General features: G+C 41.1%; 2 protein-coding genes across 6 annotated transcripts in view; both read right to left on the bottom strand.

The window, feature by feature from the left end:
- GKAP1 (G kinase anchoring protein 1) overlaps positions 1 to 5531 on the bottom strand; it is a 31322-nt gene extending 25791 nt beyond the window's left edge. For all 4 annotated transcript variants that reach the window (XR_015222932.1, XR_015222933.1, XM_086629414.1 and 1 more), the window contains exon 1: positions 5455 to 5531. The gene's annotated coding sequence lies outside the window, so the exon portion shown is untranslated. The remainder of the gene's footprint in view (positions 1 to 5454) is intronic.
- A 2917-nt stretch (positions 5532 to 8448) lies between these two features.
- KIF27 (kinesin family member 27) overlaps positions 8449 to 22915 on the bottom strand; it is a 31566-nt gene continuing 17099 nt past the window's right edge. The window contains exons 5-18 of one of the 2 annotated variants that reach the window (XM_086629397.1): positions 22404 to 22610; positions 20941 to 21116; positions 20452 to 20585; positions 19788 to 19943; positions 19357 to 19494; positions 18512 to 18717; positions 16395 to 16592; positions 15924 to 16037; positions 14687 to 14863; positions 13841 to 14056; positions 12615 to 12821; positions 11594 to 11792; positions 10965 to 11129; positions 8449 to 9311 (exon numbers count right to left, since the gene is read on the bottom strand). In XM_086629397.1, the coding sequence (XP_086485523.1) occupies positions 8848 to 9311; positions 10965 to 11129; positions 11594 to 11792; positions 12615 to 12821; positions 13841 to 14056; positions 14687 to 14863; positions 15924 to 16037; positions 16395 to 16592; positions 18512 to 18717; positions 19357 to 19494; positions 19788 to 19943; positions 20452 to 20585; positions 20941 to 21116; positions 22404 to 22610 (2757 nt within the window). In that variant the 3' untranslated portion in view covers positions 8449 to 8847. The remainder of the gene's footprint in view (positions 9312 to 10964; positions 11130 to 11593; positions 11793 to 12614; positions 12822 to 13840; positions 14057 to 14686; positions 14864 to 15923; positions 16038 to 16394; positions 16593 to 18511; positions 18718 to 19356; positions 19495 to 19787; positions 19944 to 20451; positions 20586 to 20940; positions 21117 to 22403; positions 22611 to 22915) is intronic. The other variant, XM_086629398.1, reaches the window with a different exon arrangement.

Raw genomic sequence — 22915 nt, 5'->3', positions numbered from 1 at the left:
CAGACTTTGTCAAGGACAAGCCTGTATGGGTGCTCTAAAGATGCTCAGACATATCAACAGCAATCAATGCTGCTACCAGTGCTATGGTAAATGGTCACCATTGTGACCATTACCCAAAAGAACTATTAAAAAGTAATATTAGATTTTATTTCTCAGAGGTGAAATAACAAGCAAGTGAGCGAGTACTGTTCTTACTCAAGTTTACTGAAGACAAAAAGTTACAGTCAACAGCATTCTTGTCATACAAAAGTTACCCTACTCTCTTTCAAAAAAGGAAAATGACGCTGATAGTAGGGTTGTTATCCTAAGACTAAAACAAACTTGACATCAAATTGTGAATCCACCTGATCCTGACATTCAGACTCTCTGATCGGACTACAACCACGGATCTAAAAAAACACATCAGTCACATCGAAAACACCGTAAGTAATTAGTACTTGTTACTCTCTTTAAATGATGAAATATCAGGTTAAGTTTGGATTTTCCTGGGTTTGTGCGTATGTTTTTACATGCATTTTAATAATCAATAACTCTATATATAGTTATCCTGCTCAGGAGCTTAGCTACAGCTGAGAAATGTTGTGCTATTACCACTTGAACATGCAGTTCAGTTGAAACCTGAAACTCAGAGGAAAAGATGAAAGACACACAGTTTCACAGAAAAACACCACCCAAGCACTCACTCATGCTGTAACACAAACTCTTAATACTGGATGGTGCTCTTGGCACTACGACAGACTGCACCAGCCTCAACACCAGAGGTCTGTAAACTCTCTACACTACAGGATGACTCTTGTCAGTCAGAAGCTTGGCATTTCTAGTCTCCATCTACTTACTGTGACATATAAACAGATAAAAGAGCACAACAGTCTTTACTGTCAGCTGCTCATAGTGCCAAATACTTCTTTTTGCCCATACAATTTGAAAATATTTGATATTTTTGAGCTGCAGTAGTAGCAGCTGGACCCTCTGGACATAAAACTCAAGAGAAAACATCATCAGGATACAATGACTAATTTACCCTAGAACAACACATAAAGAAAGACGAAAAGAGGTCAGACACAGCAGCTGAAGCTCTACATCACTATGAGGTGAGACCGCAAACTCCTCTCTCCCTTTCCAACAGATACAACAAAAATACAACTTTTGCAGTGACTGTAGTTGCCATGCAATTAAGTGCCCAGCTGACAAGCACATTAAACAAGTACCGCCCATGGAATTCTGCTGTTAATAATTCACTGAAATACTTCAGTGACAACACTAAATTAATTTACTGAAGTTTATTCATGAAATATGTTTGTTTCCACAGAACAGAAAAATGGACTGTAATGAGGTTGTAAAGGAGACTGCAAATACATGAGATTAGAGATTACTTTCCAGTAGTTTGCTACTCAGTTAGTAGGACATTTCAATACAGCTAGTCATATTACAGCAGCATCTAATCATCTCGCTTCTGCAACACTTAAAAGACGGATCCAGTGATTCACTGAGGCCTACCACCATGCCTTGATTCACGTTTTAATGCCACACCTACAATCCTGACAGACAAATTCTACCAAGCATCTAATATTTCACTCCCAAAACTGGACCTTCCTCCCCGCATAGGAAACCAACAGGCTGGTCCCCAAAGCTTCCAGCTAAGCATAGATGCTTGCCGCCCTTTTTACAAGATTTTTTTTTTTCCTTTAACAGAGAATTATAATTTGTGTTGCTCTTCATTATTATAGGTATGAACAGTCTTAGAAAATTAAAGCACTGATATTCTTGAGCTTGAGGCTCTGCTCAGAGGCTTTCTGACCACACAAAAAAAGCGTTCAGATACCAGAGTGTAATTCCACACACCAAACTAGTTGACCAAAGCCTATCTATCTAAATAGAAGACAATTCCTTTCCTTACGATACAGAGCACAGTGAAAATCTCCAGCAGGAGTGAGAGCAAGCAATGTGTGCTTGTGCCATCTACAGAGTTCATTAACACCTCAAGCGAGACCACAAGTTAAAAGAAGCCCAACAAACAAATATCAGTACTCGGAGTTGTTTCCATGTGTGCCATGCATTAGTGCTAGTCATAGCTTCTGAGAAGACTTTCTCTAAAGAAAGTTATTAACCCTCCATTTTTACGTTAATGAAGAGATCACTGATGATGGATTTCAGAGTTGCAACATCACCACGGCATCGATACACAGATGGCACCAACAAATTACCCCATTTCAAAACCTGCTGCTTTGCAAGTCACTAGCAGACCATTAGTTCAAACGTCTCTGCAATCTGTTTCAAACTACAAAGTTGGTGAAAAGGCTTCCCACAACCTAAAAGACATATTATTCAGATTCATGTGCTAACAACATAACATAAGCATGATACACCATATAATTTCACGACAACATAAAAGCACTTGTTAGGGCTAGCAAGCAATATTTTTGGTGCTCTACTCATTCTTAGATCGTACTCCTCTATAAATCACGTTAGCCTACATGAACAGATTATTTTTGAATTTGATACTAAATCAGTAGATTATACCAAGTTGGTCCCATTTATGAGACATGTAATGTATTACTTTAGCATGTCAGATACAGTGATCTGTAAGCACAAAGTGCTTACTCCACCTTAAATTCTTGGTAAACGATGAGACGTATTTAGAAAGCTAAATCGTGACATGACAGCAAAGAAAAGGTACCTCTTAACTTCAGTTCCCTGAAGTGTACTAAGCATTACTTCAGAAACATGAGATCAGTTGATGCCCTGAAGAGCTTCAGTCTAGTTTTAGACATGACGTGGAAAAGATTACAGTAACAGAAGTAATGTGCTCATCTGGAGTTACCGTAACTTGAAATCCCTTCTGCAGCAGTTCCCTACACTTACTCACGTGTCGCAGGTGAAACAGCTGTTGAAATACCAAAGTTTTAAAAGCTCTGCTGTAAACTGCTCAATACGTACACTAACAAGAGTTTAGCACATATCCAGAAGCTTATTTTGTTGGAGCATCAGCAGCTTCCTGGCCTGTGTGTACAGCTCTGCATGTGTGCAAGAATTACCATTTAAGTGTTCGAGCACCTCTCAGGAGCGAGCAGCACATCACCATTCAGACACCTCTCGTCTGATGCTAGTAGTGCACCTGTAAAATACATCTACGAAATAGCCACACAGCTTCAAATGTGATGCTTTCTTAGCTCAAGGAAAACATCCTGAAAAGCCAAGAAATAATAACCCGCTTCCTATTTGACCACTTTCATTGCCAAATAAAACACTAATAAAGACTTTTTAGAAAGCTTTGATAACAGGGTATTGTCATGCTAAAGCTACTTCCCACATATAATCTATCTACCACTAAAATACATATTGATAATCTACAATCAATATATGTTCTTAGCAAACACCTGAAATCTTGGCTGACTTCAGGACTCACTTGTAAACCTGAAATAATACTAAAATACACAATATACATCTGTAAATGAAGGAACACTTCCATTCCCTGCTGGCACTGATCAACCTTCACATCTTCTGCACACTACATATTGATCTTCGCCTGTTTATATATTTACCACAGCAAGCTCAATCTATTTTTCACATCACTGCATTTACAGGAAGTTTTGCATAGGAGGTCCTGCCAGCTGGACGAGCTTTCTTCATTTAAATTGCTTTTGGTTTATGCCATCTGATCAAAAGCTGTAAAGCTGCATTAAACTGCTCTAAATCCTTAAAATTACTTAAAATCAAGTCATCTGCTTATCAAGGAGTTTCACGAGAAACTTCATAGCCGAAAAACCCCAAACTCGTTCAAAAAAATCTTCCTGAGAGTTGCAGCACCCGCACACAGGGCAGCAATTTTTTACCATGACAGGTGAAGGGCCTTGCACGGTTTGAAAGGGGAATATGGCGAATTTACCGCTATGCTTTGGGAAAATTAACGGTTTTGAAGAAGAGCAGTTTTTAAGACATTTTTTAAGCTCATAATTAAAACGCAAAAGCAACCAGTCAAATCTGACTTTAGTTCGAGCATAGGATGCTGACTGCCAGTGTTAACCTCCCCTGCTTTTCTTCCCGTGATTCCCACCCACCCCCGCCAAAAAGAAAAAAAAAAAAAAAAGAAAAAAAAAAGAAAAAAAAAAGGAAATTAGTTAGGAACGTTTATCTAACAAACCTTGCAACTTCACCCTCAATTTACGGTGCACGACTGAAGCAACAAAAGATACCAGCTTTCTTAGACACCAATACGTATGAGCAGCCTTAAATCCCCAAACACGACCGTGTTCGGTAAACACTGCGTCCCTGCCACGTTCCGGCTCCTAATTGCGACCAGCGCATTTGCTGCAGCTTAATTTTTCCAATTAACGCATTTCTCTTCAAAACGCGCGACCAGAAGCGGCCGCCCCTCTCTGCGTGCCACTGCAGACAAACGACCAGGAAGGAAAAGCCGTTTTTGGGGAAAGGCACCTGCACTCCCGAGCCAGGCAGAACGGCCCCCGCCCCCGGTGCCGGGAGGCTGGAGAGAGCCGCGGCTCCGTGCGACCCGACGGCAGCGCATGGGAAGCGGCGCGGCGGCCAGACCGGGGCGGCTCGGCGCGCTCGCCAGCCAGACCCCCCGGCGCTCGGCGCTGCCGGGGCCGTTAAATCAGCCCCAGCGCGGCGGCCCCACCGGCCCGGCAGCCCCACCGGCCCGGCCGCCCCGCGGCCGACACCTCCCGCCCCGACACCCGCCCTGGGCCGGGGGAGCCGCTCTCCCGCCGGGCCCCGGTGAGGCCCGCACGGACGGACGGAGCCGACGGGATGCACGGCCCCCGCCCCCGGGTGGACGCCCTCCTTCCCCGCCGCCACAGGCCCGCGGCCGCCCCGCTTCCCACCGTGGGCAGTGCGGAGCCCCGACCACCGGTGAGGGGGGGCAGGTGGCGAGCCGGCCGAGCAGACGGGCACCCTCTACGGGACGCTCCCTCCGGCGGCGGCGGCGGCGCTACCCTCGGGCGGGCGGTTGGTTACAACGGACCGGCGGGGGCGGGGCGCGGCGGGCACGCGCGCCGCTGGCCGGTGAACGCCCCTCCCGCGCTGGCCCGCGGGGCACCGGGGCGCGCGCCGCCGCGCGTCGCGGTGGCGTTACGAACTGCGGCCCAGCAGCCGCCGGCCGATACGGGCTCCTGCCGGGATCAAAAAGCTACAGGACGCGATACGGGCTCCTGCCGGGATCAAAAAGCTACAGGAGCATGCACTGCGGGAGCCCCGCCGGCCCCGGTGCCGCGTCGGGAGGTCGGGGCGAGCCGGAACGCGCCGTACCGCTCGTGGGGCTGCCCGACACCCCGGCGTCTCCCCGGGGCGGAGCTGTGCGGCGGCGGCTCTCGGGGCGGGGCCGCCGCGGGGGCGGGGGGCGCGCGCCTGCTCGCGGGGCCGGGCGGCGGGCAGCGCGCAGTCCCGCGCGGGTGGGGGGGCGGCAGGACGGGGAATGACGGCGAGACCGGGAAGTACCTGGAGTCTCCTTCGGTCCTCTCCAGCCGCGGGACAGCCTACAGCCTGCCTGCGCCCGCCGTGCGGGACGGCGAAGCGTTTCCTCGGGCTCCTCCAGAGTTCCGCCCTCGGCGGCTGGACGGGTCACGTCCGGCAGGAAAACTCCGGGAGAGCGGAGTTGTTGTTGGTCCTGTGCGCTGCCGGAGGTTTTTAACCGGGGGCGAATTACACCGCGGTGCTTTGCGACCGGGGCGTCCAGTCAGTATGGCGGAAAACAAAACACAAACAAACACACCAAACCCCCACCCTTTTCCTGGGTTCATTTGCTTGTAGCTGGTGCGCTGTCCATGTGTCGTGTGGCTATAGGTCATCGCATAAATAAGCCAGGTTAATGAGGCTACCGTATAACGAACTTTGCTGTATTGCGTTCAGTGTTCACTGTGAACTAAAAATTACGCGATAATAATAATAATAATGCTTGAAACGTGCCCTTACTGAAGTGGTGCCATGCAAATAGTTTTTCTTGCAAAATGTTTTCAGGCTCACTGGGAGCCCTACATAGAGTGACCTACTTAATCAGCACACTGACCCTGAAAATAGGAACTGATGTACTATTTATTGGCCGTGCAATAAAAGTACACTCGAGCTGAAACCTTCAAATTAGTCGTGTTGAAAATTGCCTTGCCGGGATAAAATATCCCTCACTGTACCCACATCATCAGAGTTTCAATAGCCGTTAAATCTCACCTTTAATTTACTAAAAACGAAACTCTGTTTCAGTATATATAGATGGGGTGAAACTCCCATTAACTTAATAAAAGCCAGATTTTCTTCTTGAAGGTGATGCAATGTTTACACAAACCAGAGAACGTCTGCAAGCTGCTTGCATGGGGTTACTCTGCCGTTAATGTGCAGTACTAAGCAAAGAGTCAGTAATGGAAAGGGCAAGAGTCTGTTACAGAAATGCAGCCATCACAGTGTTCAGATAATCATCACAGAGAACTCGGATCACAAGTAAAGGTAGTTTATATGCACAGTTACTAGCTAGACAACAGAACAGATGATATGCATGGCTTTTTTTTTTTTTTTTTGTAGGTGGTTTTAGCGGGACATAGCAGAAGAAACAGCTATTAGTGAAATAGTGGCATGATGAGTCACTGCAAATTAGCTCCATATTGTTTTTACCCCTGTATTGCACGTCAGCGAAATGTTGATGAAGGCCATAAAGGTCAAAAGAAAGTGATAATAAAAGCCTGTCAGATAAAGTATTGTTTTTAATTAGCAGAAATAAGAGGAGCTACATATTGTCTGAAAGTGGTGAGCTGTTTTATTTGTTAGCTCTATTAGCGTTACATAAATGAGAATGTAAATCACTGTTTACTTTTCTCTGTGTGACTGCCCTACTGGGCTCTCATTGCTGTGCTTACGTTAGGTCTCTGTCATCATCAACAATTCTTCCACTTCTCCAAAGATCACAAATGTATCTGATGTGTCTACCTACCCTAGCACGAGGTGACGTTGTAGTTATGTCTGGAAATGCGTATGCATGGTACACAGAATGTAATGGTCGAATGACCACTTCATCTGCAGCGTCACAGCTACAGAAACCTCCAGAGTACCAGCCGGCATCTACCAGTGACTTGAGCTGCACTTCCCTACGTTCTCCCTTGCTTATTTTGCATCCGTTAAGAACAAGTTTTTCATTTGTGGAACCTTCAAAAGAAGAGGAATTCATGTTTATTTATAAGGTAGTATGTGGTGTATGATAATGCATAGTATTATCTTGAGAAGAAATGCCTTCAACAATTCCTTCACTTAATATGGAGATGTTGTAAGCAAGTACACATTTGAAACTGCATTTACTTGTTTCTGTTTATTGCTTTTTGACTAGAAACATGAAGTGAATGATACATACAGTAATATTAACTTAACATTAGTTAAGGCTCAGTACTTCCATGACAGTAAAAGCAATCAAGCCTAATCCTAAAACGATCAAAACAGACCCCAATCCTTATCTCATAGTTCAGCTGAACAATAGATAATAATTAGGTATAGTTGTGGAAGACACAGTCATTGGACATGTTAAGTGGTTATCTATCTGATTAGAATGAAATATTTTGTAGTCTACTCAAAAAAATTTGAAATGTGCCCCAAGACAATAGGTCCACTTATTGTGCTGTAATAGCATCTTTGTAACGCGGAGAGATTCGAACTGTGCTTGCAGCGTGGAAAAACGCAGTTCTTTTATTCCTCTAGCCACGCTTGCTATGCTCAACATCTTGCCTAGACAGAAGCAGAAAGTAACATTCCTTTCCTAAGTACAACTAATGATCTAAGACAACATTTTCAAATACGAGTGGCTGAAGTCCACCACTAAAGTAAAACTAACCTTACATTCAGTACCGCCTCTTTTTACGCAGAAGATAGACAGGGTTAGAAGTGTTAATCCCATTTAAACGCAGACATTCTGGTCTCTGCCTTCACATTTGTGCAGCTGTTAAGCGTATGTATGCTTTTCAGTGACCACTGTCCTCTTACAAAGAAGATTTGCTTTTCATCCTGAATACATTCCCCCAACAGTGTAGCAGTAAAATGAAGGATATGTATAGTCCTTGCTCTGAAGCAGACACGGAATCCAGAATAATTTGTGAAAGGACATGACTAATTAGTACAAATGAAGTAATATATTGGTCCATCTGGCTTACCTAGAGGATTCTGAATTTGGTCCTCTGCTTTTTTTCCATTTTAGTAGTACAGAAATAAATATTACACTTTGAGTTGCCAAGTGCAAAAAGCCCAACAAACAAAAACAAAGTGAAATAAGCAATTATCTTAATTTCATAAATAAGCTGTAAAGAAATAAAAAAGAAAAATAAGTACTTTTATGTTCCTTTTCAGGAATAAAATTATCTTTAGGTACCGATTTTGATCTCAAACATGTCTCATATAAAATGTTTTTTAGATAAAAAGTGTACAGAAGCCAGTCATTGTCAATTCTAGGTGACAGTCTGGCAACTAAATTTTCTAGCTATATATCCAAATAAATTTAATAGTTTGTTATTGTTTCTGACCCAAGAGAGTGAAGTACAATGTTGTTCTAGGAAACCTAAGTGCAGTGCACTTCACAGTGCAATTTTTGAAAAACATATTTTTTGAAGTTACTGCAAAAAAAACCCAAACCAATATAAATAATTTCTTCAATTTAAAAGGCATATGAATGAGAGTTCTTAGATACTACGTTAATTAAAATCCATCTTGGATTCACTGAAACTGTGAGCATAACACCTAACGACTTGGTAGTAATCAATAAGAACTAAAGAACACTTACTCATTTATCCATGGTCGATACTTAACACAACCATCAACAATGAAATCTAATACAGTTGCTTCAGTAGCAACTGCAATGAAGAGTTACTATGTCTTAGTGACACTAGACTTTTTGTCCATTTCAATGGAATCTGGAGCAATAAAACTGACACCAACTCCAAGGCTTGAGCGTCTGAAAGATAATTCAGAGGGAGGAATATGACGTAGCTCTCGGCGAGATAGTTTTACTGGAGTTATTCCTTGAAAATGCACTACGGTTTCTCTTCTCTGGGTGACAGAAGGTAGCTGAGGATGAGATTTTGAAGGCTGAGCTTCATCTGTTGCTGTTTTGTCATCACTAGAGCTCGACAAACACTCTTTGTTGCACCCAAGTTCTGAAACATCTTCTCTAAGCTTGTATGTCTTCTGCTGTGCTCTTAAAATACTTGTTCTGTCTGTTTCTTTTATTTTCCCTGGTTGACTGTTGGCTTCAGGGTTATCTGTCGACTTGAATTCTTCAGAAGCAACTTCTGCTTGATCTTGACTGGATGCCTTGTCGCCAGCACTGTTACCTACAATGAAATTTATCAGGAGATAAATAGTTAAAAGTCACAACTCTTCTGAGTGCCTGCTGTCAAGAAATATTAGTCAATATGGTTTTACAGCATCAGTAACTTGTAGTGCGAATATGGTAAAAAATTGTCTGCACCTCACATTTTGTCCTTTCTGTTAAAAAGTTTGTCATGTACAAAAACATCAGAGGCATTAGCCGTTACTTTCCTCTGACCAGGTGCTGGTAAAACAAGCCTCCCCATTCTAACTTGTAATGTATCCTAGTAGGCAGTCTTAACTGAACCATGACAGCCAAATATGAAATTATTCATCTATTCAAAAAAAGTCAGCAGTTACACTAGGACAACACACTAAACACATTCTGCAAATTTGACTGTAATGTACACACAGGGCTTTATTTAAAGCTCTGCAACAAATTTTAAAGCATTTTATTATTTTGCAATTATGTAATGTTGTAAGTATTTTACAATTATGCTGCCTTGTATTGCAGCATGCCTCAAAATGTATTCAAAAGAAAAATAACTAAATACGTAGTATTCTTACGAAATTTATGAACATATATGTTCGAAAAAGTCAGAAATTGACAGGGACCTTCTTCCTTCTTCTCCTTGCAGTAATTTGGCTAGGATGGGTGTTTCCCTACACGGATGCATGTCATGAACTACATGCTTCTTTGTGTACTAGACACAGAATAGTCTTTCCCACGCTTATTCATAATCCAACCTCTAGAATATTTATGTTCACAGTTCGACAGTGTACTTTATAGTAATGCATGTATTGGCTCATTATCCTGCCTAGAGGGCAAGGGCTGAGCCTTAATTCACTCTGGGAATTAAGGGAGCAGCAGATCTGTGATCAGCACGTACGTGTTAGGAAGGCATGGCCCTGTTCCCTTGGAAAGAAATAGAAGCAGCCGTTGGGAGGAAGAACCATGTGCATATGAGGTATTGGTGGTGGCATCAAGAGGTGTGAGACAAGCAAAACAGTGACAAAAATTGAACCTTCTTTTCTCCTCCACCTGAGTAGCTCTGTTGTAGGTTTGGATTCTGGCAAGTAGGATATGGAACAAATAAAAACTTATAGTAGCAATTGGTTGTTGGTTTGTTTATTGGTGTTTTGTTTTGGTTTTTTTTGTGTCAAAACACAGAATCACATTAGAAGGCTCTTTTTTTATTCCTACAAACGTATAAATCCTCTCTTTTAGCCTTAGTAAGTAAGTAATTAAAATACGTTAGTAACTAAAAGTTTGGAATTCTCCACTGGCAGTCTCCCAATAAGTAATTTACGAAATCAAGTGCTGGGAGCAGCCTATCTGAAAGCATGGCATATGACAAAGCTGTTAGTTATGTCAATCAGACCCTTTAAGATAGTAAAATTCCTTTTTCTTAACCATGGCAGTTTGAGGCTGTAGATACTGAAATTATGTTCGAATCTAGAAAAAACACAAGAATTTAAACCACTGGTATACCACTGCTACAGCTACAAACCACTATTGTCTCTCCTTTGAAACTGAGGGAGAGGTGTAATATATTCCTGGAGAACAGTTCAGTAAAATTATGATGTTTATGTTTATCTGATACACTTCTGTGTGTTCACCACTCTCCAAATGGTCTACTGACAACTGCATAACTATTTTAAATTAATATACTTACATTTAGTGGATGACAGTAATTGATGTGATGACTCTCCAAAGAGGCCCTTCAGTTTCTTTTTCAGTTCTCTGCTGGTTTTCTTATAGAAAAATAAGTCTTTTTCCAGTTGCTGAACTTTTACTTCATACTCTTGCAAGGTTTCTGCAATACCTTCGCTATCTTGTTCTAGGACAAATAAAACTAGTTTAAGAACCACGTAGCTTTGTGCCAAAAATCAAGAAGCCTGACTACACAGAATATGTCTTGTATCATGCTGACACTTCACTTGCAGTGTGTATATTTTACCTAGTATGACATTGGATCAAAAAGGCCATGCCAACCCCGCTTGTCAGTTTTAATAGGAGTTTTTAGAAGATCAAAATCAGCAGGACTGGTATCTTTCAACTTTCCAGTATCAGTAAATTCAGTATGAAAATACAACCATTCTTATACTGCTTTAAACAAATACTCAATTTTCCGTTCTTACAGACACCATGTGACTGCTCTTCAGCATCCCACAAAACATCAGCATTACTGACAGCCAAAATACCTCTCTGAACCTTGTTCTTTTTTTCCAGTTGGAGTACGGTACTTCTCAGTAGTGACCGAAGGTAATACTTGCAGTACGATCCCCCTCAAGAAGCAAATACCTTTGAAATGATGCAGTATTAACTGTAGTTTTTTCTCGTGTTCTTTGTGTTGTAGCGTCAGCTGCCTGTCACACTGCAATTTGACGTGTTCAAGTGCAGATTCTAATTCACGTATTATGTTTTCCAGGTCTGTGACCTTCATTTCCTGTTCTTCGATCTGCAGTTGTAATTTACGTTCAGACTCACGTAGGCCAACTATCTAAGAAAGAAATACACTTCTTTTGGTTTATGAAACCATTCTCATAAAAGCTTTTACCCTTCTGCTTAACAGACTGAAGCACACAAAAGCAATGGTCTCTATAAGCCATAAGCTTACACTGAAAATGGACTTGCCCGCTGCTACAGGTTCACACTTTAGAAATGAGTACATTTTGATCACATGGACTAGTGGATTTTTTTAATACCCTGTGCAGAATTTAAACTGAAACAACAGTGTTTTCCTGACTCTGGAAAACTTCCAACTTGCATCCCACAGACAACTCATTCACAAAATCACCCAAGGTTCATCCAAGGTCACAAAGACACACCATGTCCTAATGCATTTCATTTTTATGTTTCCAGGTGTCAGTATGATTCTTCAGTATTTGGCTGTACATGCTGCAGGCAGTGTATGCAGAAAGAGTTTATATTGGATTTAGAAAAAAAATAGGAATACTAGCCTGAGCTTTATGAAGCCTGCAGTTGGGAAGAATTTCAATACGACACCTCTATCTAAGTATGTTGCTGCTCCAAAATTTAGCAACACAGAGCACTGGAAAGGAGCAAGGAAATTTCCAGATTTGCAGCACCTTGTAAGCTAATGACCTCAAAACAAGATATACAAAGTTAACACACAAGTATCCTATTTAGGTTAATGTAAAAATTAAAAATATCTGAAGTAACAGCAGATGTATGTAACCTGAAGAGATTTTCACTGGAAGCGTGCTAAATTTATTTTTATTTCTTGACACCATTTCATTTCATTATCTAGAATACTAACAGAAAAAAAAGGATGAAACATTATTCATTAATCAAATCAAACCTTGTTGAAATATTTGAAGAGGATGGCTCTGAGCTCTGCAGCAGACAGGGAAACTAGTTTTCCTATTACATTATTCTCGCTCTGTGAAAGAATCTGAGAAGATGACCTAAGCAAGTGCTGGCGATTCTCAATACTTTCATTCTTGTAATCAATAGCAGCTTCCAGGGCTTCAATTCCTTCTTCCAGCTGGAAAAGAACATGTTCTTCCTACAGAGAAACACGAGTGAGATCTTTTTAAAAAATGTGTAGAATTAATCTTTCTATACATAAGGCATTCTTTAACTTCATTCTCAAGAATGAAAATAACCTTAAAGGCAAGACAAACTAGTAGTAGTACAGAGAACGGAATGAGAAAAAAAAGAGGTAGAGTACAAATCTAGAACATTTGTCTTTTTCTGTCATAGTACCCCTTCCATGATACAGATGTTGATCAAAATGGGTCGTCACAAAACCAGAAGTCATGTTTCTTTTTTTATCCTCCCTCATGCTCCTCACAGTTTGACGTCTACTGGCTTTTTTTGTTCTGCAAGTTTTCTGTTGGATTAATGAACGAATCAGGTCAGTAAGGAGTTTGGTGACCATAACTTGTGTAGGAAAGTGGCAGAAATGCATGGGCTGAAGCACTGCAGAAGATTTTGAAGAGAGAGGCAAGTAGGGTTCTTTCTGGCACATTATCACCTCAGCCACATGGCCATACAGGTTCTCCAGACCTAAAAATAATCTGTACATTTTATATGAATTTATCATATCCTTCAACATAATTATACTGATCAACTCAAGTGTGGACCATCCAGGTAATGACTTATTTTCACTGTAAAAATATGGAGTCCTTCAGGTGCAGTATGCTTTTTCACAGAATCCTATGAAAAAAATCAAGGGGCGTCACTATGCTAGTACATTGCCTTGTTCTATGTCCTGACATTAAAGTATCTGCTTGTGATAAACTGACGAGCTTCTTTCCTTATTTCTGATTACATGATCCTTAGGCCAGTGGAGTTTGTCAAGGCACTAGCTGAATTAAGTCCCTCTGAACTTAAACTTTGTTCACTGGTATGTAAGTAGGGTTGCCATAGCAGTATTTTACCATTGCTATTTACAAATGTGCCTAACCTCACTTCCTCGGTTCTAGCTTACCTAATAGTTGGAGACATTTTAGGTTCTGGTTGGAAAGCTTTATTATTCAGCACTACCTAAACCCCGTATTTATCTCAGAGGTGCCTACTTACTTCAGTTGACAACACTTTACCAACTTTCAGTTTCTCATCCACACTGTTTCTTCTTCTGAGCAGCTGATCCCTTTCCGACTGGAGAACCTGAATTTTTTCCAAAATGTCTGTCTTATCTTCAGCGGTGCTGCCCTGAAGCTGCAAACCTTTATCACACAGTTCCCGATCCAGCATACTTAAACGAGTAGACAATTTCATACTGTCTTTGTTTAAAGCCTGAAAAAAACACAGCAACCATAGATATAAAACTGAGATACTCCTTCCAGTAAGAAAAACGTAGGTGAGACCATCACATTCTGCAGTGAAGGACTCGCCTGCTTCCTGCAATGGGACTCAATTTATGTTGAGTAGAGAGCTACCATAAAATTTACTATATACTCAAAAGATGAAGGAAAATAGACATGCTCAACATGCAGTTTTCTGCATACTAAAAATTAAAGGGGCTGGTCATTATAAGTGACAATGATACTTCAATTTCTATTTACTTTTGCTACTGAAAAACAAATAATACAAAATGTTTCCCTGTCATGTTCTCTAGTTTGTAAAAGGACTGACTCATTTTTAGATACCATTATTACTTGATGCTCTGCAATAACAGAACTCCACAGTTCAGAATTTTTTGGTTTGTTGTTGGAATTTTAGGGAGAAAAAGTGAATAAAAATTACTATTCTGTGCTATTCACATTTTAAAAGTTCAAGCCACACACTAACTTTATGGCAGTGGTAGAGACACAGGCCACATGGCTTGAGCCTCTTCTGCTCTCTCTCTCTCTCCCCCCACCCAAGTCTTTCAGTCAGCACTAAAAGAAAGCAGTGTGATGAGTTTCATGTTTTTTCTTAAATCACCTGGCTAGATCTCAGTTTCTTGATTTCCAGGTGGCTTTTCTCTTGCAACAGAGCTTCTTTTTTGGCTACAATGGCTTCTCTTTTCTTTAAATCTTCTTCTAGTTCTGCCAACTGTTGGTGCTGTTGGAGAATTCTCTCAATTTCTTCATCCAGCCATTTCTTTTGCTCTTCTAATTTCTGAAGTTTAAGTAGAGATCCAGAGAGCATTAACCAGGACTTTCAGAGTCAGAATTTTATGCTTATGTTTCTCCTTTTTTAGAATAACCGATAAAACTGTAGAAGAAATCGACCTTTCTAATGGTAACATTAATTCTCCAACAGAATCTGGACTCAGAATAATACAGAAATTGGACTGACTTAAAAAGAGGCTCATCAATGTTACACTGCTACATCTTGTATAAACAAATTTATATCAGATGCCTTTAATGAAATGTATTATTTTTCTAAGAACAGTTATATAAATAGAAGTCCTCTATATAATCACAGCAACTAGGTTTGGAAGATATCACAAGAATTCAGCTAGCCCATCTGTATTGCATTATAGTTGCCCAAGACCAGCTATTTGTGGAAAAAACATTAAGCAACAAGAAATCATGATGTTGACAGAAAGAAAGACAGTAAATGAGAGTTCTGATACTGGTAGCAGTGACCATTATATATTTATTCTGAAGCCACAGTTTATCAGTGGATATATTTCTGGTAAGGCTAAAAAGTTGCCTTTATTTAACTTTAAAAATTGTCACCTTTAAAGCATTTGAGTAACTTATGAAACTCTCACGTTCCAATGTCCACATCTGAAACAAGGTATGTGGCACCTGTAATGGCATAGGACACCTACTTTTCTAACCCTGTTAGGAACAACCAAAACCACAGACCTCTGTCATTTATATCAGAGGGGAAAACAACAACAACAAAAAAACAAACCATGGAACATTTATAACAGAGAACGTTTACATCAAGATCACCCTCAAACCTACCAGACAACAAAACCTGTTGAATTCCCAGGTCTCTGAATCAGCATCTTTGACAAATCAAAGCAAGAAAAGGCATTAGACCCTCTCCTTTCCTTCACTCAAAAAGAGTACAAGCTTCTAGACTATACTCCCAACTTTTGCTACAGCAAAAAAGAAAACAAAACTATGATGGAATACTCTTCTTCTGAACACTTTACAAAGATGACTATGGATGAAGAAATATTTTTTTCAGGACTGACACAGATTCAGAATAGATTAGCTACCTGTAGCTTCTGTGAAGCCCCCACTGAGTTATTTTTCTTCTTTTTAAATGCAGCAATCTCTTTATCCTTAAGTTTAAGGATCTTCTGTTGTTGCTCCATCTTCAGTTGAAGTTCCTATCAGCCAACAAAAAAAGACATTTTCCCTGCCTCAGTCAGTCTGTTTTTAAAATGCATTTAATGTCAGAGTCTGCGCAAGTATACAATGTGAAACGCTGACCCTAAATTTACATGTAAAATTGCAATTCAGGCCTAGACATCATGTAATAAAACAACAATAAAAAAGCTGAAGAGAAAAGCAAACTGAAGATTTCTGTGAAAATGTTTATAGACAATTTCTTCAGTGCATTTGTCAAGAAAGTCATTACTTAAAACTATGGAAAAGCCTGTCAGTATAGTTGATTGTCTTTGGGGAAGCAGACACAAAATTGGCTCATCTCATTCTTCGTCAAAAAGAAATAGGAAGAATCCTACTTTAATTTGTTGCTGGTCCCGCTGAATCTCTACTTCTAGTTGCTTCTTTTTTTCACTCTCCTCACATAGTCTCTTCTGTAGCTGGGTCTGCTGCTGCTTCATCTGAGCCACATTCTGCTCAAGTTCTGTTGCTTGTCTCTCACTTTGGTTAGCTAACGAAGCCAGATTCTTAGTGTCTTGCTGCTTCTTCTGTAAGGCCTGTATGTTCACAGGAAATTTCAGCTTAATAGCAGGAAAACTTAAAACTGAAATATGACTTAGCTTCATTCTTTACTTCACTGAATTCTTAAGACTCAGCAAAACGTACTAACTTCTGCCCAAATATTCACTCGTTATTTCTGTGGTTTCTGAGCTATCTGGCAAAGCTGGCACAGGCAGAATTAATCTCGAGGCACATGCAAAGGTAAAGATACAGTTCATGCCTGGCAATACAGTGAAAGTAGTAAAATCTAACGGAAATCACAGCTCTGAAAAATGTGCAGAGACATAATGGTGCCAGAACACTGGTCCTGAGCTCAAGTCAATAAGCCAGATACCTCTTTCTGCACAGCCTTTGTCTGACTCGCCGTCCTAGGACTGAGAGGCAAAGAGCACCTAAGCTAGCCCTGCACAGAAGTTAAACTTACGTAAAGCAGAACTTAAAAGTAGCAGGTCAGTGCCAAACAAGTATGACTGTATTGGAGCTGGTCTTGAAAACCATCACGCTGATTTGCTTAAAGCTGGAATTTATGTAATATTTTCATAAAACATTGATTTTATTTATAACAGGTAATAAACTCGTAATAGTCTCCTTTCATAGGTTCTTTGACAGTACTACATAAAATGGTGTATGGCTGGATGGTCGTTCTCAAAGAGTTGTGGTCAACGGTTCAATGTCCACGTGGAGGCCAGTGACGAGTGGTGTTCCTCAGGGGTCAGGACTGGGACCAGTGCTATTTAACATCTTTCTTGGAGACATGGACAGTGGGATTGAGTGCAGCCTCAGCAAGTTTGCAGATGACACCAAGTTGTGTGGTGTTGTGGACACGCTGGAGGGAAGGGATGCCATCCAGAGGGACCTTGACAGGCTGGAGAGATGGGCCTGTGAGAACCTCATGAAGTTCAACAAGGCCAAGTGCAAGGTCCTGCACGTGGGTCGGGGCAATTCCATGCACAAGTACAGGCTGGGCGGAAAACGGATTGAGAGCAGCCCTGAGGAAAAGGACTTGGGAGTGCTGGTGGATGAGAAGCTCAACATGAGCCGGCAATGTGCACTGGCAGCCCAGAAAGCCAACCGTATCCTGGGCTGTATCAAAAGGAGCGTGGCCAGCGGGTCGAGGGAGGTGATTCTGCCCCTCTACTCAGCTCTCGTGAGACCCCACCTGGAATACTGTGTTCAGCTCTGGAGTCCCCAACACAAGAAGGACATGGAGCTACTGGAACGAGTCCAGAGGAGGGCCACGAAGATGATCAGAGGGCTGGAGCACCTCTGGTATGAAGACAGGCTGAGAGAGTTGGGGCTGTTCAGCCTGGAGAAGAGAAGGCTCTGGGGTGATCTTATAGCAGCCTTCCAGTACCTAAACAGGGCCTACAGGAAAGCTGGAGAGGGACTTTTTACAAGGGTGTGTAGTGATAGGACAAGGGGCAATGGCTTGAAACTGAAAGAGGGGAGATTTAGGTTAGAAATAAGAAAGAAATTCTTTACATTGAGGGTGGTGAGGTACAAGCACAGGTTGCCCAGAGAAGTTGTGGATGCCCCATCCCTGGAGGTGTTCAAGGCCAGGTTGGATGAGGCTTTGGGCAACCTGGTGTAGTGGAGGATTTCCTGCCCATGGCAGGGAGGTTGGAACTAGATGATCTTTGAGGTCCCTTCCAACCCTAACCATTCTATGATTCTATGATTCTATATCACCCACTTCCTTCTTGGTTTCTTATCTACCAAGAAAATACTGTATGTATCTAACCACATGTATATTAAATAGCATGCTGAATGTAATAGTATTAAGTTTCTCATTAGCTAATGCAATCCAACCAGCTTCCAATATGTAAAACTGGTGAGAGTTTTACAAGCAGAGTGTTAAGCTTCAAAGGTGATAGTGAGACAGACATTTGCAAATCTAATGGTCAATCAGAAATACCTGCACTTTCAACTTAGCTGCATCCATCTTCTTCCGGAACTCTTTTTGTAACTTGGCTTTCTCAGGAATGTCTCTCAGCTCCTTGCTCTCCAGCTCCTGAAGCCGCTTTTGTGTTTCAGCCAGTTCCATTTTGGCCTGCTCAGATTCTTGCTCCACTTTAGTTATCTTCAAAGAATATTGTCTGCTTACAGACTGAGCATCCTTACCTTAAAGACACCATATCCAAATATTTTAAAAACAGCACGCTAATTAGCTGAAATGTAATACTTACATTTCTACTTACATCTGCAGTTGAATCATTACTTACTTCATTCAAGCTAAACCAGTCATTTCTGAGATGTTTTAAAACTGTAAAGGAACATACAGTACCTTTCTAACTCTGAAATACAGATAAAGGAAGGAGTCTTAAATCTGAATTTTTCATGGTTTACCTCATGTCACCAAATAAAGTGCCATCTGAGGGCAAATGAAGTGAAACTTTTCTGTGTACTGCAGTTTTTGCCAAAATGGTTCTTCTGTATTTCATAAATTTTGCTTTTTCCAGAAGAATATACCATTTATTTATTGCTCAACTTTCAGTCTAATAATCAGTAAATAACTTTGGATTGTGTTTCTACTCTCTGACTTGCCCTGATTGGGCAATCTTTCCTAAAGTACTATTTTTGGGGACACAGAATCTTTCTCAGTGCCAAACGACAACCTCAACGGAAGGTATGCACAGGAGAAGAGTGTGATTGAAGGGGCTGAGCAAAGAGATCCTTACTGTCATCATAAGGCTAGTTTCTGGCAGGCATGTATATACCAGGATAGATGTGTAAGGGATGTAGGCTAACAGGGACACTAACCTTTTCCCTCATCCACTTCTGACTCCTGCTTCTCTACTGCAGTGCTAGGAATACTTACATTCCCAGCATAGTGATGTATCTTCTCTCCTATCCCAGACACCATGTGACAAATACATGTCCATGAAGAGAGGAATATCACTGAGCATACATGAAAAATTACACTATTGGCAAATAAAAGCAATAATCAGCAAAGCACAAAAAATACTTAACAAATACATCTGCGCATCATAGCAGAGTAGGCTGTAATCAAAATTTACAGCCTTCAGCGCAATCATAGCAAGCAATTAATGAAAATGATGAATCTTTAAGTTATTAAAAGTACTCTTGCATAAGATAATTACATAAAAACTAAGACATGCAGGACTTCAGAAGTGTTATGCCTTTTGCTTCTGAACTTCTTCATTATAATTTTCCCTACAGTAGCCAGTTACCTGTTCTTACTAATTCCTTAATAAGTTCCTCTTTCATTTTGATGTTAAGTGCAAGTTCTCTCATTTTTCGCTCAGCCTCAGTGAGTCTCAACTCTGAATTCTTTAACTTCTGCATGTTAAAAACATGACTTTTCTGGAGGCTGTCAATCTCTTCACCTTGAAAGAAAACAAAGCAATATGGACATAAACATCTGGAATACATCCAAAAGATAGTGCTCTGGAACACTGAACGTGTGGAGTTCTTCCATAGGTCTTTTCCCTGCCATATATCTAATCAGGAAAAGAAACGATGGCATGCACTAGCATTTCAAGACCCTAAGTGGGAAGAAAAATATTCCCAAAAGCATTTCAGTGCATCTCTTATAAGAAAATAGCATTTATTTTCTTTCATTGAAGCATTACCAAATATTTATATCTAAACACATCTTTTTATGCGTGAAGTGCTTTCTGGCTAATAAGTGTTACTTTAACATTCGGGTCACTGACATCAGTTTCAGAAAGGGGAGGAAGAAGAGAATCTTGAAAGCTTATGTTGAACTAAAACAAAAAAAAATACTTGTATCAAATGCACATCTTTTTCTGGGAAAAATAACTACATGTGCTAAAGACACTGTTGCACATTCTGATACTGTAATAAGATTTGCTCTCATGACTTCCATTTTACCTGTGGGTGTGTCAGTCTGTAGCACAGATTTGTTGGATAAATCAGACTTGTCTACTTGACACTTGATGTCACTTAGATCAGGAAGAAAGCAGAGAGAAGCCTGTTTTCGTGTCCATGTTCTGTTTATGGAATGCCTAAGGAATAATGAAAAATATGCTACATTCCAGACACACAGAGATTTTTTTTCTTTAAGCTTCATGCTTAACAGAGAAGAACCCCAAACTCATATAAGCATTTTTACCTTCTTTCTGATCTACTTCCCACCCCTCCACTCTCCTCATCTTTATGGCAGATTCTGGCCCCAAAACAAGGATTACGCAATCTTTATTAAATCAAAAACCTAAGCTTATTAAACTTATTTTATAATATACCCAGTTGATCCCATAAGTGACATCACCAATGGTCTCCTATTATGGCAGGATTAGTCAGTAATACTACCTTTGCTATACGTTTGTCTGTAAAAAAACTAAAGAATAATAAAAAAATTACTTAAATGAGCTTTTCTTTTTGCTGCCTGTATTTTCTTCCTCTTCATTGCTCTGATCAGAGAGGTGGCAGTGAAGGACTTTATCCTGATCTTCTATGTTGCTCAGTATCATCTGGCTGCGAGCACGGAATGCTGCCATTACCCGAGCCAGGGAGAAAGCTGGGGGGCTGGTATACACCTGTCAAAAAGAACACAAAAAAAGTGATGGGTAAAAACATTTACAACAATTTAGCAATTCCTTAATCGCATTTAAAAAAATATTCCAATTTAAAAGTCTGTCATCACCTCAGCTTGTAAGCAAAGTTACAGAGCTTTTTTCCGTAACAACTCTGAATACCTTTGTAACAAAGGGGTTTGTGAGGGCTTAGAGCACTTCATCCACATGTGAAAGAAGGCACTGTTAGCAGCTCATTGTCCAACGTATTCAATGTATCAGTAAGAATAATAATTAATTTTTGGTAATGCCTTGTATTTGAACCCTCAAAACCCGAGGAAAGCACCAGAAAATATTACAGCTTAAGTGCTTGTAAGTGACAATCTTAAGCCTGAACATTTTGGACAATTGTGGCATAGCATAAGTTGCAAGCCATTAATGAGCGATTTTTCAGGATTTTCAATGGGAAGCTAAACAGCATCCGAGAAAGCCACCATAATTTGTCACATCAAGCCTAACTATTGAACTATAACCATGTTGTGGGTTAGGCCGTTCCGGCAACCAAACCCTACACAGCCGCTCACTCCCCCTCCCTCACCCCCAGGGATGAGGGAGAGAATCAAAGAGGAAAAAGAAAAGAGACCCGTGGGTTGAGATAAGAACAATTTACTACTACCGCTACCAATATATATACGTACGGATATGTACAAGGATAAATATATACAAACAAGTGATGTACGGTGTAATCCCTCACCACCCCTTGACTGAGGCCCGTCTCTTCCCACAGCTGCAATCCCGAAACAGATAAATCCCGATACCACAATCCCGGATGAACGGGAGGCCCGAAACAGAGAGTGAGAGAGAGAGAGAAAACACCCCAAGAGTCCGAAAGTGAGAGTCCCGGAAGGGCAAAAGCCCTTCTTTCTGGCTGACCCTCACTTTTATACTGGGCATGACGCTGCATGATATGGAATACTAATTGGCCAGTTTGGCCTCAATCCTATGTTCCACCACAAATCACAAGGGAATCCGTGGCCCCCTTGTCCTGGCTATGCTCCCCCCTATCCTGTTGTGCTCCTGCACACTGGCAAGAACACAGAAAGCTGAAAAGTCCTTGAGACCTCAGTGTCAACTATAAACATCAGCTTGCTATCAACATTCTTCTCAGAGCGAGCCTCTGAGTAAAACCAAAACACGGAGCTCTTCTAGCTGCTCAAAAGAAGAGCTAACTCTGTCCCAGCTAAAACCAGGACAAACCATTACAAAGGAAAGGAAAAAAAACTGGGGAAAAAACATTTGGGTAGACCTTACCTTTCGGGTCTCTGTCCCTGAAGGCGGGTGAAGGGAGTGTAGCAGACTCTTTGTCAGTGGGACACTGTATGGCCTCCTTGCAGATGCCACAGCAGCTGGCCCCTTTCCACAAGCACTTGAGGAGCTCAAAGTTTTCACATCTGTAAAATTCTCTAGTTTTTCTTTTAGCTGATCAATAAGCATTTGCTGTTCCACCATTTTCTCATTCTCATGGGGGAAAAAACAAAGCAAAACAATTGCTGATGACGAGCTCTGTATCAGAGTCACCATTTCTAAATTCCTTACAAAGGTCATGAATGCTATAATTACTCACTGACCCTAAATTCTTCTGCAGTGCACAGGCAAATTCTGCAACAAACTGAAAATTCTTTGACATATCATTAATCTAACACACACACCCCAATTCCAATAAATTTTAGACACATTTTTGTCCTGAAACACCTATCCCAGTCACATTAGCTTATCTACGCATCTAGTGAGAAACAGACGACATACTTAGCAGCCCATGCTTG

The sequence above is a fragment of the Tauraco erythrolophus genome, chromosome Z (genome assembly GCF_009769465.1).
Source record: "Tauraco erythrolophus isolate bTauEry1 chromosome Z, bTauEry1.pri, whole genome shotgun sequence".
Taxonomy (NCBI): Eukaryota; Metazoa; Chordata; class Aves; order Musophagiformes; family Musophagidae; genus Tauraco; species Tauraco erythrolophus.
Note: the sequence above shows the minus strand (reverse complement) of the source record. Positions and strands in the feature narration are given on the sequence as shown.